This window comes from Motacilla alba, chromosome 3 (assembly GCF_015832195.1).
Source record: "Motacilla alba alba isolate MOTALB_02 chromosome 3, Motacilla_alba_V1.0_pri, whole genome shotgun sequence".
Classification (NCBI taxonomy): domain Eukaryota; kingdom Metazoa; phylum Chordata; class Aves; order Passeriformes; family Motacillidae; genus Motacilla; species Motacilla alba.
This window is the reverse complement of record NC_052018.1, coordinates 89,923,536-89,942,399: the sequence shown is the minus strand read 5'-3', so window position 1 is coordinate 89,942,399 and position 18,864 is coordinate 89,923,536. Positions and strand designations below refer to the sequence as shown.

General features: G+C 41.2%; 1 protein-coding gene across 6 annotated transcripts in view; it reads left to right on the top strand.

Annotated features, from left to right (window-relative positions):
* Positions 1-18,864, top strand: part of EML4 (EMAP like 4) — a 146,475-nt gene that overhangs the window by 41,065 nt on the left and 86,546 nt on the right. The window contains exon 1 of one of the 6 annotated variants that reach the window (XM_038133906.1): positions 17,841-18,710. The exons of 2 other annotated variants lie outside the window; for them this stretch is intronic. In XM_038133906.1, the coding sequence (XP_037989834.1) occupies positions 18,644-18,710 (67 nt within the window). In that variant the 5' untranslated portion in view covers positions 17,841-18,643. Of the gene's footprint in view, positions 1-17,840; positions 18,711-18,864 lie in introns of those variants that run through there. 3 more of the 6 variants (XM_038133905.1, XM_038133902.1, XM_038133901.1) reach the window with 3 other exon arrangements.

The window sequence follows — 18,864 nt, the reverse complement described above, 5'->3', positions numbered from 1 at the left end:
AGTTTGGTTTTTGTTTGTTGGTTTGGGGTTTTTTTTTGGTTTTTTGGTTTTTTGTTTTTGTTTGTTTGTTTGTTTTTTGTGGTGTGGCTTTTTTTTTTTTTTTAATTGGCTGTGGACTTGCCATGTAGAAGGGATAAAAGTCATAATCAGTTGTTCAAATCAAGAGCCCTTTCCTCCTTTCATAGCTCATCTTGCTGCTATAGATTTGGGAGTAAGCTGCTGCTTTTTCAATGGGGTGTGTTTGCCAGTTGGAGAAGGCAACTTTTTTCAAGGGTAATTACCCCAAATCGTTATAGGATATGGCAAGCTGAACTTTTGTTAAAAAAAAAAAAAAAAAAGCCAAGAAAGGCTGCAGGAAGGGGGGGGGGGGGGTGGGGCAAAGATGACTGGTTTGCCAGAATAGTGTCCTGCTTTCAAGTAAAGGGAGAGACTTGAGGTATGACACATGCAAGGTCATATGTAAATTTGCTGAAAACAAATTATTTTGGGCATGCATATGATTGCTGTTGAAGCATCATGGAAATATCCTGTTTAGATTTTAATGCCTGCTTTACCGAGAGTATTAAAGCAAGTAACAGCACATATTCATATCCTAACAATTTAATGATAAAAAATAAATTTTAAAAGGTACTGCATTCTGTATTACACCCAGTGCAGGTAGTCCTGTGTGCTGGATGCCTTCCAAACTTGGGAAGAGAGGAAAAGGCATTGTGAGGCATTTCTAATCAAAGAAACACAAAATATGTGTACATTTTGTTGGTATTCCAGGAGAGTTAAACAAATCAAAGGATGTTGCCTGTAAAATGGGATTGAAGTTCGCTTTCCAACATTCGAGTTTGTGAGCTCTTAGATTATGTGAGCCTGTTTTTCAGTGGAGTAAGCTGGAGAGAATTTCAGTTTAATTTTGAAAATTTATTTGAGTTTGAAAGGCAAACCTAAATAAACATTTCCGTTTTTTCTTTTAGCACTGAGATCTTTAGCAGTGGGGAACTTCTTGTCAAAATGCTTAGTGCATACCTTGTAATGGAAATTGTGGGAGAATGTGAATAGAACAGAAATAGACCCAGCGTTTATCTGATAGTTCAACACAAAGTAAATATTGAGATTTGTTTCTTCTCGTGTAATGGACTATTAAAGTACAGCTGACTTGGGAATGGAGGGCTGAAGGGGACAATTTCCCCAAACAGTTGTGTAAAAAAGAAAAGTTTAAATCTAGATGCGCCTGTTGCTCCCATTCCTCATGTGTTCTAACACTTTTAAAGCCTTTATAAAATGACAAAGTGTGAATAAAGCATAGTGTGCCCTAGGGACGCAGCAGTAAAGTTCAGACACATTCTTTCTACATTTCTGTTATAGCAGGAGATGTACTAAATGTAAATACCTGGCTGAGTGGAGGAACACACCATACCTGAGCTACAGAAGTCCCACCCAGGAAAAATTTATTCAGGCAGTGGTGAATACATAAATGAGGTGCTGTGCAGACCCTGCTGAAGTTTGTTGTCAAGTTTGTTGAAGTACAGCTTGCCAGTCCAGATGGACTAATACCTCAAGCTCTGGGACAGTGGGAGTCCTTCCACCAGCCTGTGCATCTCCCTAACCCCCTTCCTTTTCCTGACATCCACCCTGCCTGACATAAACATACCTACAGAGCTCTGTTGCTTTCAGCTCTTAATTGCTAAGCTAGAGGATCCCAAGTGCTTTAGCTTCTCTTATAAAACCAATTTTTTTTTCTGTGCTCTGTTTTCTGAGTTGTCTTGTCTGCACCTGTTCAGGTATATTGGTTTTGGGAAAGGCAGGTGGTTTGGTTTTGTTTTGCTTTTGATTTGGTAGCCACAACTATATGTATAAAACTACAAGTAATGGTTTGCCAAGCCTTATATAATTGATCATTCTGGTTTTCTGTTGAAAATAGGCACTTACTGTGTGTGTGTAGAGGTTCTGCAGAGCATCAGTCTCAAACAGCAGTTGATGCTCTGATGCCTCCCTTCTCCCCCTCATCTCCTGTTACTGGATCATAGCAGAAGTTATTATTCAGAATTGCCTTTCACTTCATATGTTTAAATTTCATTGCTCTAGTGTTGCTCCAGCTAGCCCAAAGGACTGTCCAGTTTCTGAGGGATGCCTTTGGGAACAGCTAATTCTCCAAACTTTGGTCCCCCAGAAGTCATTATTGTGTGCCTGCTTTTTTTTTAGTATGGTCACTTCTGTAACTTACACATAGCCCTGATGTCACAAAGCCTAAGGAGCACACATTTTCTCTTTGATTGGATATCTTATGTCTCTGTTGCCTGTCTTTAAACCAGTGCTTCATTCATCTTTAAAATGTTATATGTCTGTACCCTAAATACTACTGTTTATCACATCAGTTCTTGCTTTAATTCTGGATTAATTTCACTGCTGTAAGCTCTTTGGTTCCTTTTTAGAGGAATAAATTACTCAGGTAAAATGAAATTTGCCTTGTCTTCATTTCACTGCTCAGTTGCATTTCTCTGATTTCTTTTGTTCAGATCTTGTCTTATCAAGGTCATGCTTTTGCACTTGTAGCACCAAGGCTGATCTTCCCTTCTCTCCCAAACGACTTCCTTTCCCCCTCCCTCTTGTGGTGATTTTTGGCATATCTGTCGCTGTTGTGAGTGCCAGTTATTTCAGTATTGTGGAATGGAGATTATCCAGATCCCCTTATTTTTTATTTTCTGTCTCCACACTGTATGTGGCAATAACCATTACCCTCTCCTCATTTTCAGTGTGTCATTTCATTGTCTTTATAGAAATGGAAGGCAAACGATTTTCTTTGGTGTTTGTTCCAGTTTTTTGTTTTTTTTTTCTTAAATGATCTCTTACACCTCAGTGTGTAGTAGGTGTCTTTCTCCCCCTCCTTTGAAGCTGCAGTACATGGGAACAATGATGCCCCAGGATTTTTTCTGCATAGTTCAGCTCAAGCAGGCTCCCAGTTGGTGTTACTCTTCTGCTGGCACCCTGTAACCTCTAAAACATGCTTTTCTTTCTTAAACTTTTTCTCACTTAAGGAAAAAAAAAATGGTTTCTTGCTTATTTTTAACATCATGGTTTAGGTTTTTATTCATCCTGGTATTCTAGGTTCCTCAGCAGATTTGTTCCTTGGCTTGGAAAAGAAACTGAATACTCTCTGCCATGCTGTTTGACTGTGTCTCTGGGAAGTGATCAGGAATGGTCAGGGTTGGGTTGTGATTGCTTGAGCTGCCGGTCATCTCTCCTGTCCAACAGCAGGAGATGACTGGGACAGCATCCCCACTGACCTGTGACTAATCATGGCCACTGACCCAAGGAGTCCTTCAGCTCTTATGTCCATGCCATTGCTATCATTCATGTTTGTTTGGGTCTTTAAAAAATAAAATATGTCAGTTTCTCAGGAGTCCACCCTTGTCTTTACATTTTATGAGAGAGAAATCTATGGACCACAGGTGTAAACCTCTGTAGGATGCCAGCTGCTTTCCAAAGTGATAATTGTCAAAAGTTTGTTATGTTTCAGTATTTCTCTTCTTTCTTTCTTTTTCCCTCATCCACTACTTTGCCTTGCAATTTTGGCCTTTGTGTGTGAGTATTGGCCACCTCTCAAAAGTTATGTTTCTCTTACCCTACTTCTTGTGTTTCATGATGTGGCAAAGACTTGTTTTCTTGCGAGGCTATTGCTTTTCCTTTTGAGTCTCTGAATTGTCAGCTGTGGTAGGACACTGGTGCTAGCATGTGGAAAACAATGCATCATGCAAGAGAAATGTGTGGCCAAATTATTTGTATGTGTGTGTTTATGAAAAATAACCTTTTCTGCAGGAGACTGTTGCTTTAGGACTGAAGGCTGCGTGGGAGAGCTGAAATTGCTGGAAACATGTTTATAGGGGAAATTCTGGCAGGTTTTTAACTGCCATACGAGGAATGTGGCTGTCCAAAAACAAGAAGTTGTATGATTCTTTTTCCAGATGTGATCTCTTTACCTTTAATTGCAGTTTTAGCATATGAGAAGGTTTAGGAATGGAAAGACTGATATCAAGTGTCTGATGACACCACTTACTGACTCAGGTTGTTTTCTAATTCCATGTGCACAGTAATGCATCTGCTTGAAGATGCTTGTGCTCTATAGACAAGTGTTCATGGCTCTTGCCTGTGAAAGTGGGATGGAGCTGTTAATGGTGATGTGAAACTGTGTAAGCTGTGGACGGTTCCTCCCTCTAAAAGAGTGATGATAGATGTTAATGGTGATGTGAAACTGTGTAAGCTTTGAATGGTTAAATTTTAATTGTGTGTCTGGATCTGCTACGTATATTGTTGTACTGTTGAGAGTGCTCCTTTCATTTAATTGCCCAGACCCTCTTCTGTGCTTGCAGGGGTTTTGTGGCTTTGTTCTCTGTGTTTGCGTTCTTTTTCCCCTTTCCTCTTGCTTTTTTCCCCTCTTTTCTCCCTTTTTCTTACCCCTCTAATTTTTTTTTGTTTGGTTGGGTTTTGTTTAGCTTTACTTAAGCTCCAGACGGGGAAGACGTCATCAGGTCTGCTGGTTATGGGTCTGTAGGCAAGGGTGTGCAGGGGCTGGGGGATTTTTGGGGTTGGTTGGTTGGTTTTTTGGTGTTGGTTTTTTTTTTTTTTTTTTTTTTGTTTTGGTGGGTTTTTTTTTTTTTTTGTTTTTTTTTTTTTTTTTTTTTTTTTAAATTCTGGTGAGTTAATGGTGAGGAGAAATGGCCAGAGGGAAAGCATTAGCAAATAGTGATGCCTGGCAGGGGTTGATTACATTTGAAATAACTGGTTGTGATTTATGTTGTTTAGTTTTCAATGAGAAGGAAGAGGAAGTGGGACACATCCTGTCTAACAACTTTTAATGCTCCACAATTTATCTTTGCAGCATGTGCAGTAAGACTGTTCAGATTATTTTCTATGTGAAAAATGTCCAGTACTGTCAACTGTTGAGACTTCTGCCTAATGTTGTCTGTAGACTTTAGTATTCAAGTAGCCCCAGGTGTATTGTTGCTGCTGCTTCCTTAACAGGTGAGCATGCTTTTGATGTTAATGTAATCTCCTAATGCCAGAGAAAGGATCTCAAAAGTTTTGAACCCCAAACCAACTCATTAATAAATACAATTTTGTCGTCCCACTTGACACAGTAATTCCTTTCCTCTACGACCACAGGTGTGGCCCATGTTGTAACTCAGTTGAATTTTGCAGTAATCACCTCCTATCTTGGTCCTGTTTTGTCCTTTATGACCTTCAGTGAGCTGCTCTGAGGAGCCAGGTCAGTGCCTGGCTCTGTGGGTCACGGGTGCAGGTTTGCATACAGACAAATCAATCTTCGAGGCCACTTTTTGGTGCACTGTTCAGGTGGGATTTTGTTTACTCATATCACTAAGGAGCCTACTTAACCCCACAAGCAGATTGTTTTTAAGATGAATACATGTTGAGATCTAGGGCGTTTTGTAATCAGGTCCTGTTTTGTCAAGAAAGGGAGCCTTTAGCCTTTATTTGGAGAAATGCAAATCTCGTTGAGTTCTATTATTTGCTGCTTGACAAAAGAAGGATTACTTGCCAGATCTTTCAACTTTGTTTTTAGACTAAGAACGAGAGAGAAAAACAAGAAATAAGGATTTGAAATAAATATTTTTAATCTTTGCTGGTCCAGGGGTAGGTTTCACTTTTATCAAGGCCCTCTTGGAGAATGAAATGAAGTGTAAATTTTAAATCTGTTTTTTTCAGTCTTTTTGATGTGCAGGTGGTACTGGAATTGTGTATGTTGTGAAAAATCCTGGACTAAGATTATTTGTTTCTAGGCAGAAATACTAGGAGAAATTTACTAGATTAAAAAGTAAGAAAAAAAAAAAACAAACCCTGAGTTTGTTTTCGTTGATATGCTTTGCTTCTTTGTTCTCATAATCTACAAAGGAGTTACAAAAATGTAATGGGCACAAAATTTCAGCTTCTAGTGGAATGAATAGAAGCAAAAAATACACAGTCTTGTCTGCCTTAAACTGGAACTTTAGGAATTTTGCATTGATAATTCAGACTTGTGGATTTGCTGTCATTGTGCAACCCCTCCTAAATGTGCTGGGAATAATCCAGCAGTGTCAGCAATGCCTAGAGCAAGTTATGTGGTTATTTTTTTATGAACCTAAAATTGTGTTAATCTTTGTGAAGGTTAGAAAGGTAAACTCATAATTCTTTTCTATCACTTATGTGTTTTGAAGTGACTTTGGTACTGCACCTGCCCATATATATCATTGCCAGTTATTTTTCAGAATGGCACATGCTTCAGTCCTTTCTGATACAGCCACTTGCAATTCAGACAGGTTAAACAGAAAAGAGTTTTAAAGGCTTTCTGCTTAATGCTCCAGTGCAATTAAATCCTGGCTTTGTTTGTAGAAGGCAGGATCAGCATGCATTGGAACAATTGATATGGCCCATAAAAATAAGAGGCTTTTGTTCATTTTTTGTCATGAATTCTCAAGTAAGCTAAAGTGAAGTGAACATTATCAAGAGATGCATATCCAGGAATTGAACCTCCTGGTAGTGGAGGCTTCGTACAGCTCCAGATGTGTTGGTGGGTTTTTTTGATTTGGGGTGTTTTGGGTTTTTTTTAACATCATTTGCTCTACTGCTAATGGATATGATTTCATGGGAATGTTTTAGTAGTTTGATTTTTTTTAAGGCCATGTTTGATGAAGGTGTGAAGTATATGGAAGAGAATTTGTGTGTTTGTTTAGCAAAACTGGAAATTTAGCAGCCTTCAAAGTTGCAAAAGGAAAAAGCGTGAAAATCAGACATATCTGTAGGGAAAGTGATCCTGAATTAACTGACACAAGGTCAAAAGCATTGCCCTTTTCCCAGTAAGTTTGGTTCTGAGGTTGGCTTCAGAACACAGTTTAAACAAAGATAGTTAATTTAACCTGACCCTGTCTGGCTGTCCTGTTCAAACTGCATCTCTGTGAACAGATCCTGCTACCTCGTGGCTCTGCCCAGCAGACCTCACTCACCTATGGGAGGCTTCACTCTCCTCCTGCTACACCAAATATTGAAATATACCTTTGCACTTGTAGAATAAACTCCCACCACTACCTCTCAATAGGAGGCTACTCCTTCTCTTTTAACAGCAGATCATTTCAAAAGCAAATCCAGTACTAATCTAAAGTAGATTTTGTCTGTAGTTCAATTAAGTCAGCATACTACTAGATTTGTCATCTTTATGAATTTATTAAACATTTTTTTTCTCCTAGAAAAACAGTATGGGAAATCAAATTACTTGAATAATTTGCAAAAGCAAATTTTTTAGCTGATGGAGTAACAATGTTAATAGCCATTCTTTTTACAAAAGTAGCTCTGATAGTCACTGGGAACATATGATGCCTTATATAAAGCAGTGAAAGCATCATTTAATATTTAATATAGCTCAGGTTGTCCAAATGCTATTAGGGTGTGTTTTGATAAAATATTCTTTTTCTAAAGACTTTTGAATCTATGAGGATACCTACTGTATTTTCTTGTTGAAATAAAATTTGCCATGTTACGTTAGATTGTATTAGAGCATAATACATGGAGTGTAGTAGTCTGGAGGTGAGTCCTGGTTCCCTTTTCAGTAAGCTGGAGCCTCTCCCAGGTTTTTAGCTGGTCACTCACCTCGCTTATGAAGTGGTCTGTGTTCAGAGCTGTGCCCCCCTTCCTCCCAGTGCACAGCCACCAGCCAGGCTCCTCCCTGCTAAATTGCGCAGTAGGATCTAAAACTTTCTTACCAAATGAAATCTTCCAACAGTGAATCCAGTTTAAACTGCTAATTTGCTAATGATCTAAACCAAACTCCTGACTCAGAGGTTTGTGCCAAGTACGTGCTATTTCCACGCTTAATCCTTTTAGTGGAGAGTGGTACCTTGCAAGCAGTTATCTGCAAGTGTTCTCTGGCCTGTTTTCAGGAATGGTCGGCACCATTCCCACAGCCACTGCCTGACTCCATCCTGTCTGCAGGAGAGTGGACCTGTGCTGGAAGGCCACTCTGCTGTCCCTACCTGCATCAAGGTGCTCCATACCACATATGTGTGCATGGGGTACAGAGAGAGCCCAAGGTATTGCTTTGAGTTGTGTTCTTGTGAGCTGGAGGGCTTCATGGAAATAAACAACTGTTTAACATTTAAACATTATTGTGACTATAGATTAATGCTATTTTTTATTTTTTAAAAAATAATTTCTTTAAGTAGACTAAATGCTCATCATATGTTGATGTTTACATCTGACGCCTTTGCTCGGTGGTCTCAGATGTAGCATAATTGCAGACCACTTCGTGTGGCTCTTCAGGTGGGTGATTAAGGTTGGATTACAAACTCAGCTTGCTGTTTGCTGGTACATTCCTTCCAATGTTCCTTTCTATCCTGCCTAAGAGTAACAATTGGTTTATAAATGAGAAAAGGAAGGAGACAATGCAAATAAGCCATGTTCTCTCATGTCCTTTTTAATGCCATAGATCTGATTTCATCAGTGAAAACAGTAAGATGCTTCCTCCAAATTATTGGTTAATTTAATTCTCCTCTTTCCACTTCTCCCCACGTCCCTCCAATGCACATATCCTCTATGGGCTTTGAGGATGCTGCAAGAACAAACTTGATTTCATCTGATTGCAGGTATGCTTGAAAACCTGTAATTTGCCTTAATGGAAGGTAGTGCTGACCTCTTGATAGCAATGAAGCAGATAAAATCAGTTGCCTGATTACCCATCAAATGAGTTACTCATTAAATCAAGTAATTTTCCTGTGGTGAGACAAAACGAGTGATTTGAATTCTGTCAAGAGCTTAGCAAAGAAAAACACTGAGGTATAAATCTTCTGTCAAGAAAAACCTTGAAAGATATCAAGTATAGTCATTTGCAGTCCTTAACTGCTCTCTCTTAACTTTGTTTTAAAGGAGCTGGGAGGAGCTTCCTCCTTGTGAGCCACCTTGCAGGGTGACAGACCTTCGACAAGGTGGTTTTGAGGGTTAGTTCTGCAATACAATCGTCTCTGTGTAAATTTGTTGAATGTCTGAGCTATGCAAGTGTAGGAAAAGTGCACAAGTGACTTGCAACAATTCATTAATTCCTGGTCACTGTAGTAAAATTTTACACTTCATTTTCCTAGGGGATGGCAGAATATTGCGCAATTCAACAGAATAGTGAAAAACTGTGTATTTGATGGGGAAGAATGTGCTTCAAATCTGTTACATTGCCAGTGGGTTGCATCCTCAAATGATGCCTAAAGAAACATGCAACATTTAGAGAAAACTTCAGAAACAGGAACTGGAGTTTTCTTGGTATTTAAGCCAATCTTCTCATTGCTATTTAACACCATTCCTTTTGTTCTGATGTCTTTCAATATAATTTGGTAGTGCATGCTTTCCTGTAGAAACCTTCATTTATGTTGGAAAAACCCTCAAAAACAAACAAAAAACCAGCACATATTGATGCTGTAGATACAGGCCATGGAGAAATAGAATAAAATGTCCAGCATTGCAGGTTTGTTACTTTCAAGCAGATTTTCCTGTGGGCTCTGTTAAGATACTAAGTCACTAGCAGTTAGATGAAGGAAATAGCTGAGTCTTCCTGTTTATAGAGATAGCAGACAAAAACATTGCTACGAAATAAAACTTACACTGAAATTGTAACATTTTCTAGAGCTCAGTGTCCTATAAGCTTCTGTGGTGATTTCGGCCTTGCAGATAAATAAATCACTGTTACTGTTTGTCTTATCTTGTTTTGACTGAAACTTCTTGAACATTCTATGAATTCTTTTGGCCTGAGGATAGAAAAAGAGGAATGTGTGTTTTTTTGGGTGGACTGAATAATTCAATGGTCAGATGTAACCTCTGGTGTGTGTGTGATTTAAAAAACTAATTTAGATCACTTTACTAAGGTTAGGACATCTTTTATATCTCAAGACTGTCTTGAGGCCAGGTGTCACTTTCTAGTATTCCAAACTTTTAAAGTGAGCATCATAGACTGTAAATGCAATGATGCTTTATTATGTCCATAATTTAGAATCTGTGTAACCATGTGCATTTACAAGTTCTGTAATTCTCCATTTGGTTTTGTGGAGGGCTTTAAACATAGCACAAGCTGATACAAGAGAAAGTATTTGCAGTCCGTTTTGTAGCTTGTATGTATTTCAAATGGAAGTTGTATGTTCAGAACTTAGTGTTAAACAAGAAACACACACAATCCCCGAAACTTGGATTAAAAGAAGTTATGTGTAAAGGTGTTTGTCAGGTTTCTGCCTAAAAATCTTGTGCTCATTACTCCCCTGTGAGGAAAGGCTAGTTGATTTGGGATTGTTCAGCATGGGAATGAGAAATTTTTGGAGTGACATAATTGTAATCTTCCAGTAACCGAAGGGAGCCTACAGGAACAATGAAGAGGGACTTTTTACAAGAGGCAGTAGTGACAGGACAAGGGGGAACGGATTCAAATTGAGAGTAGGTATAGATTTATATTCTAATATACAGAAATATTTTACTGTGAGGGTGCTGAGGCACTTGCACAGGTTGCCCAGAGAAGCTGTGGATGTCCTACCCCTGGAAGTGTCCTAGGCTGGGGTGGATGGAACTCTGAGAAACCTGGTCTAGTGGAAGGTGTCCCTGCCCATGGCAGGGGTGGAACTAAATGGCTTTGAAGTCCCTTCCAACCCAGACCATTCTGTAATTCATTGTGCAAACCTGCATATTAGCAGCTAGTTAGATGAACACTGTGACCTTCATGCTGTTGCATATTTAAAAAATTACCAATGCTTCTGTAGTCTGTATTAAAAAAAAAAGGTCAGGGCACGAAAATAGGTTTTTTATTATTTTCGTTTACTTTGTATGCAAATATATAGAGTTTATTCCTTTTCCTGTGATGCTGGGAGCTTAGAGCACTCAATACCGTTGTGTCTTTTGCTAGCAAAGAAGTTGCTTTTAACTGTTGCCCTATCACCCCATGTATTATATTCATTTAGCTCATGAACTTTATCCTTCTCAAGGAACAGATGGGTAAACTCTTCATTTGAGGCTCAATTAAATGCCTTTTAAACTTGTGATTTCAGTGTGTTCTGGAGTGTTCTCTTGTTTTTCAGCTCTTATTACTTGATGGTAACCAGGCAGATCTGGAGTACAGGAGTTTCTCGTGGTGAAGTAAGGACATAATGAGCCTGATCATATGTTGCCGTAACCATCCCCACCTCTTGGGGCTGGTGGTTCCACAGTGTGTGGAAATGCCTCTTAGGTAATATGATACTGTCAAACTCCTGCTGCTCCTCTGACCTTTAGTCAGTCTCTGAATCTTTGGTAAGCTGGATTCTTGAAAACTACATTTCTTAAAGTCAAGGACCTTCTCTATTTTTTGTTGTGTGATGTTTTTCCCCTGTAGAATGGTGTGTCCTTGTCTTGGCACAGCTGTTCAGTCTGTCACTTCCCTCAGACCTCTACTGCACATCACAGTTCCTTCTCTCTCTTTCTCCCTCTTTGAAATTATCCTGTTTGCTCCTTGCTTTGACCTTTAGCTGTCATAACAAGATTGGTGATCCAGAGGAAGAAATTATTTTTTCTGACCTACTGAATGTTTATTTTCTGGCAATACCAATGCACTTCTGTAGTCAAGAGTTGACCTTGGTTTCAACTCTTGTGAAAGAGCTACCAGTTAAAATGGTGGAGTGCCATTACTCTTGTCTCTTACTGTCCTTTGGTTACTCTCCAGAGAGAGAGGCTGGCAAAAGTGTAACTTGTGCCAGGATTTTTGTACTACTGCTATTCCTACAGGAAGAAAAAATGTCCATGTGTTGATGTCCGTACTGTTACTCAGACTTTCAAGTAAGCATGACTTCTAGTCTGGCAGATTTTATTTTTAACTTAGTTGAAAGGTCTCTTTTGACTTCTGTGTGTGGATCAGTGTGACTTCTTCTAAAGACAATTTTTTATTAAGCAATTCGTGGAAATAGTATGGCTTGTTCTTCGCATTTTATATTCCCCAAGTTTTAGGATACTGAGAACTCAACTGAAAAGCAAGAGATGTAAACAGGAATTTCCACACTTGCCTTTTTGAAAAAACACAAATGTGTATCTTGTATGTTTTTCCACCAGCATAGGTTGTAAACTCTGCCTGGAGATTTCACAATAGTTCAATCCTACATTTGTAAATAAAACATGATGTGTATTAATGTGACCCATTTTCCTTAAGAGTACAAAAATTTTGTTGTCAACTAAATTTAAAGAAATGACATGGATATAAAGCTGTTTCTACAATTCCCTTTAAACCACTTTCTTTGGTAGTCTGTGCCATCAGAAGGGTAATTAATTTATGGACTGTACAGCTGCTATATATAATATGTCAAAACTGTGTAGCTGTAAATGATCTTTTGATAAGGTCAGACTCTGAAGTGGAGTTAATAGCTTGAAGTCTGACACCTACTTCACATTTGCATATACTAGGTAACATTTAAATAAGAGATGCTGTGTTTCTGCTGCATGATCACAAATGGACGTTATCACCCCACCCCTCAGGTGGAAGATTTGGGTTATGCTGGCTATGCAGAAATCTGGAAGTCAAAAGCTATTCCTGTCGATGTAGATGAAGGCCAGACTGTCACCTGTGATGTTTGTCCCTCATCTACGTGGCTTGCCATATGTCTGAGCCACCCTTTGGGGTGGGGTGATGGCAGTGCAGTCACATGTCACCCCAGAGCACAGCTGAGCTGGTCACCCATGGTGCAAGCCCTCTGTGCATCCACAAGTCCTGTGCTGGGCATCCTTAATCAGAACTAGTTTTGTGGGAAGGATTGTGCTTTTTGATGGAGGTTTCTTCATAAAGGCTTTTCTACCTTCTCAGCTCTTCAGAGTGGATAATAAACGAGAAACTTGTTGGTCTCTGTCATAAATAGTGTGCTCTTTCAAATTATCTTGGGTTTTTAACTCCTAGTTTATCTTTAACTACTTTTAAAAGCATGAAGAATAGTCACCATTGCAGCAACATGTTAATGGAAGCAGCCAGCTACTGGAGATGTTTTGACATGCAAGAATGACATTTAATCATTTTCTGAAAGGATACACAACTCTTAAGCAGTGTCATATTTCTAGAAGTAGGTATTTTATTTTGTAAGTGCTTTATTGGAAAACAGTTTGTAGATGCACTCTGCACTGCTGTTTTTCCAATTCTACATGGCAGAAGCAATATGTATCTTTCTGTTGGCATAAGCTAAATAATTAGACAGCAGTCATTTCCCCATAGCTAGTCCATAACCATAGGTTTGATGTAAGTAAGACCACCAATTAGTTGTTATTATTAATCAAACTTTTGCTGATCACTTTCAGAGAATGGAAATGAGTCATACTGAACAACCTTGTGCAATTTACCTGTACTTTTTAAAAATACCACTTATGCAAATCTTATGCATTTGAAGCTCAGCTCTTGACCAGAGATGAAACTGTGATTATCTCCACACAGATACAGACTGTATCTAACAAGGATGCCACTCTTCAGACTCTTTGTTTCCTCATGGACAGGGTTGCACATTTTCACAGGCCACCACCTAGGTTATGTGGTCTGAACTGTAGTCTGGAACTTATGCCTAACACGAATTTTCAGGAGGAAAACCTTTTTGTGCCTGTGTTTTAGATTTAACACTTTTTCATCTTGCCTACTGGATAGGCAGGAAGGCAGCTGCAGGCAGTCTGCTGTGCAAGTGCTCCAGGCACACAGCGGAAGGCATGCTACAGCTGTGGTTTGGTGGTGTGCTCAGGGAAATACCAGCCTTACACATTGCCACCCTTCCTACACTCCACATCAGCCTGCTGCCACCTCCGTCGTGCTGGTACAGCTGCTGCGGCAGCAAACCCCCTGACAAAAATAGGCATTCCTGTGGTTATTCTTAAAATACGCATTTGCGTTTGGAGAGCTCTGTATTGTTTGCAGGTTTTCTTTTTCAAATTAGGCAATGTGTTTTTGGATAAAAAATATAAAATAAATTTTCCCATTCAGGTCACTCTCCTAGACTAGTTGACCTAGGTTTAGTATGATTTAGTTTAAAGCTGCGTATGGTTTAGTTGTGGAGGACAGCCTCAGGACAATTTTTAGGATACAATGTACACCTCTCGTTTCTTGTGTTTTCTGCGTACTCATTTGAGAAAAATGCCATAGGATGAAAGGAGCTCAGTTTAGTCTAGAAGGGAGTGATAAGGGAAGGGCCTCAGGCACTGCTGTGTGCTCTCTGCTGCATCCTGCCCTCGAACTGTGTGCCTGGGGATTTCACTCTCTTCTGTATCAGTTCTTATTTTGCTTGGGTTTCTGGCAATGAAATGCGATTTACAAATGTAGCTGTTTCACAATCTCCTTAAGTCATCCACGGGCAGAGCTGCTGTTGACAGACACTATTCCCACCACTCTTTCCAGAGGGTGCTGCCACCTCCCTGCTGCTGCAGCATGGCTCATTGTGCCATACACCATGTGACTGGTGAGTTTCCCTGTTTTTATGTTGATGAGTAAAGTTTCATGCTGTTCAGTGTCCTGGTGTGCTTCCTTGTGCAGCCCCGCGATCTGCGTTGGCAGGAACAGGGTGAGAATGGGAAGGATGCAGGAGAAGGGCAGGGATGCTTATTTTAGCAGTAATGCTGCTGTATGCCAACTCTAAGTGACCTTAATCCTAGTCAAAGGTCCTGCTTTTCATCACTCTTGGAATTAATGCTTCAGAGAGTGGAACCTTATTAGGGTTTATTACAGTGCCTGGAGTGAAAGAGGAGCGAGCAGAGGCTGCCACTTCCCACAGGTGTTAGTGGGATCTCTGGATCCTGCTAGATCATCCTTGTCCTTTTTAGCTCACTAACCAGCCTCTGAACACCTCACAAGTACTGCTGGAAACAGGCTTGATGCAATGAGCATCCTTAACCAAAGTGTGTCTTGTAAAACTATTTAATTACTTTGTCTCATCTGATGATATGGTTTTGGTCTGTTGTGCTTGCTGGGTGATAACAGATATAGCGTGGGTTTAAAAACAAACTGAAAGAAACTTTTTCCTCCCAAAGACAAAGCATTAAAATTGGGAATTGGGTGGTTATTAAAGAAATTACTTTTATTCTGTCTTTTCTGTGGGGTAAAGCTAGTGAAGGCAGCTGCTGAAGGGTGATACTGTTTGGCAGTGAGGTTAATTGCCAACTGAGACATTGCTGCAGTTTCTTTTCAGAAAGAAGAAAGCAAAGTAATTGAAGGATCATTTGCTAGTGGAAACATACTAATTTCATACAGATGGAGAAACAAAATTAACTAGTGCTGCCCTCTTGCAGTTCAGCAGCAAGACAGGCATTAAACTATTGTCACTACAGTTACCACTTTGTGATGTTTAGGTGCTATTACAGGTTTTATGAATAGAAGGTAGATAGGGAGAGTTTCCAGTAATCTTCTGGATGGAATATAACACTGTGATTGCCTCATGGAGCAGCTCTTGGATCTGAAATCTCCTAAATCTGAGGGACATTAAGGAAGCTCAATAGGTAGTCTTCCTTTCTCTCTGTTTTTTTTTTTGTTTTTTTTTTCTCTTTAGGTACTAAAGATGTCCTGGGTACAAGTGTCTGTTCTGCAGCTGGGGACATGGTGACTTTGGTGGGGGCACCTCTCTGGTTTCCTCAGTTAGCTCTGGGTGACTGGAAGGTAATTTTTCAAGTATGGACCCACAGGGACCTGCTTTGTCCTCCTCTTCACATGGAAGTGGTGACTCTGAAGAATTCATGCCTTCCTATGGCTGTCTTCAAAAGCTGGAGAAGCCATTTGCTCCCTTCTCTGAAGAAAAGGCACATTCGAGTGTGTTTTGACTCCTGAAAATCTGAAGTATGTCTAAAAGGATTCCTTTTGTTCAGTCATAAACTGGTGCTGCTGCAGTCTTTGAGACATTCACTGTTCTGAACAATGCCAGATGTGTGGTGTTCCTAAATACCTGTATGTTTGGGATAAACAAGCAATGAACTAATCTGTACTTGTGCAATGTGCAGAGCTCCATTTGTGGTCTTGAACAGGCTTTTTTTTTTTTTTTTTTTTTTTTTTTAGATTAAAGAGTTTTTGTTAGGTTTTTTTTTTCATGGTGTAGCAATGCTAATAATCTGTGAGTTTTTTCCTAAGCAAAGACTTACATTGTGTATGTGTTTTATTTTGGTATGCGCCGTATTTTGAGTTGGGTTTTTTTCATTATTTGTGCCTATCTAAAATACTTACAAAGAGCACTTCCTCATCACCCACTATTCATAAGTAACAACAGGGAAGAGGGACCTGAGATGGTGCTCAGGCTTGAGAAGTGTAGAGATAGACAGCTGTTGAAGATAGGTGGCTTGGAAGGACAGGTATGGTAGAAGGGCCAGAGATAGAAGAGTGAAAAATCCTAATGAGAAGGTACTGTTGTCATGAGGCAACTTGAGGAGTTTTGATGAAGTCTTCAGCTGAGCAGGGAACAGGAGATGAGTGGGTTGGGAGTCCTGCCATTTTCAGGGTGAGCTGTATACACTGGGCCTTCTGAAATCTTGTTTCAAAAGTTAGAATACTGAGGATCATCCCAAAGGTGCTCTGACATTTGCTTTGGTTCCTTCTGCCTCATCCTGTATGCTTTTGATGGAGCAGACACTGAACTCTCTTCAAGATACCCAGAAACAGCAGTGTTTTGTACTCGTTTTCCAGTAAGAGAGCCTATTTTTTTTATGTGATGTGCTTTACTTCAAAATTGATATATTTTAAGGAATGTATTGGTGTGAACTACAGTGGATGCTTCTTGCCAGTGGCATGTAATGTGTCATTGGTCAGAGCACTAATGTCCACTTAAGATTGCAATCAAGCCTCTTTCTGCTCTTGGCAGTGATCTAACCAGTACATGCAATGTCTGGTCTCATGGGGCATTCTGCCTGTCATTTCTTCCAAGGCTTCATAGTTGTATTGGGAAGCATATTGAGTTTCAAAGGCTACCAAAGTTTGTGTGTTAAATTATTCTGTCTGCCCAACCCACCCAAGACACGGTGTTTCATCTTGCAGTTAAGATTGTTTAATGACTTGATGCAACATAGGGGTTGGGACAAGTTGGGAACATGGGCTCTTGGTCAATCCCAGTGCCACAGCGGTGTGTTGAGGCCCATGGCTTTGTTAGGGTCCTTAATTGTGTGCCCTTGCCTTTTAGGCTTTATCATCTTCCACCAGGCAGTTTCCTAGTCCTTTCCCCTTGTATTAATCACAGTAGTTGTCTGGCTGACTTCATGCTGCAGAGCTGTGTTCAGCTGACTGCCATCTCTTTTTTTAGATCACTGCAGAGGTCGATTCCTCCAGTCGATCAGGAGCTGCTGGAGAAGAAATACACTACTGTAGTTATGTAGATTGTTAATCCTGGGGAAAACACACAAAACCAATTGTGTGCTGTCCTAATTATATGTGTTCTTAAGAACATATCATCAACCTTTTCTGATGGTGTAAAAAAAGTGCTGCCCCTCCTTGTTTTTTGAATGGAGACACAGACTTCTCCCCCCACCCCCCTTTTTTTTTTTTTACTATCCCACTGTTGTCTGGAAATTTAAACTTTAATCCAGAGTTATTTAATATGCTTGCAAATCTCGAAAATAATAAACTATTTCAAGTATGATAGAAGAGTCAAAATACATGCAGTACAATATTCACAAATAGTTTTGTTTTGACATTTATCTTGCTGTAGTCGTTCTGCCAATTGGCTTCAGGCACGGCTACCAAAAGAATGAACACATGTTGCATTCATTAGTTCTCATCTGGCTGTGCTTCGTCTTGCAAGACAGACAAAATCATGATCACATTAAATAGATTGTAATGCATTTGTAATACGAGTTCCCTTCTGCTGAACAGAATGATAGCTTTGCAAAGCTGCTGCTTTTAAGCCATGATATTTTGCTTAGTTTTCATATAATGGATATGAGTATATTGCCAGTGATGTCATTGCTTTTTCATCTCGAAACGATGTCATGTGAAAAATATTCCAATATAATACTGAGCGAACTGCTGCCCCCTTCTTCCCCCCCGTGTGAACTCCCCGTGTCACTGCTCCTGTCACTCGTCATGTCGCGCTGTGGCTGACGATAGAGGGATGGATGTGTGCCGTTTCTGACAGACATGCTTTGAAACAATAATGGTTTATCTGCATCTGCCGAGGGAGGGTATTGTCGTTAGTCAGGGCGGGTGGTTCTTTATGCCCTAGCGCGGACAGGCGGATGCCTGTGGGCTGTTGATGGTCCGTGCGGCGCTGTGCCCCCGGCCGTGAGCCCGTGCGGCGCGGTGGCACCGTGCGGGCGTGTCGGTTCCGATTGCTGCGGTTCCCGGTGGGGAGGGTGCAGGACCGTGCCCGTGTGCGAGCAGCCGCCGCTTTCCCGCTCGGGAGCAGCTCGGCGGGCTCCGCTTCCCTGCCGAGCAGGCCCAGGGGGGCCGCGGCCCCCGGCCGGTGCCGCAGCGAGCGTGTGGCCCCCGCCTGCGGGCGGCCCCTCCCCGGGCCCCGGCCCGGCCCGCCCCCGCCTCCCGCGCTCGCTCCGGGGCAGGGGCACGGGCGGCGGGACCAGCAGGGCTCGGTGGCCCGGGAACGTGTGCTGGGTGCCCGCCGGCCGGGTCGGGGCGCGGGAGCTCTCGCTGAGGCGCGGCGGGGCCGGCTCGGCGGCGCTGGCGGCCGGGGGGATGGAGGAAGGCTTGTCCTGCCTGGCCGCAGCCTGCGACCCCTCGGCGCTCGCCGCCTTCTGCACGGGTAAAGTACCGCGCCGGGGGGGCTCGCTCGGGGGGATCCCCAGAGCTCTGCGCTCCGCGTTTCCCATGCCTGCAGGGGAGAAAGAGAAGCCTGTCAGCCCCGGGTAGGCTCTGCCCTGCGAGGTGTGAGAGTGGCTCCGCGCCCCCGTCAGCAG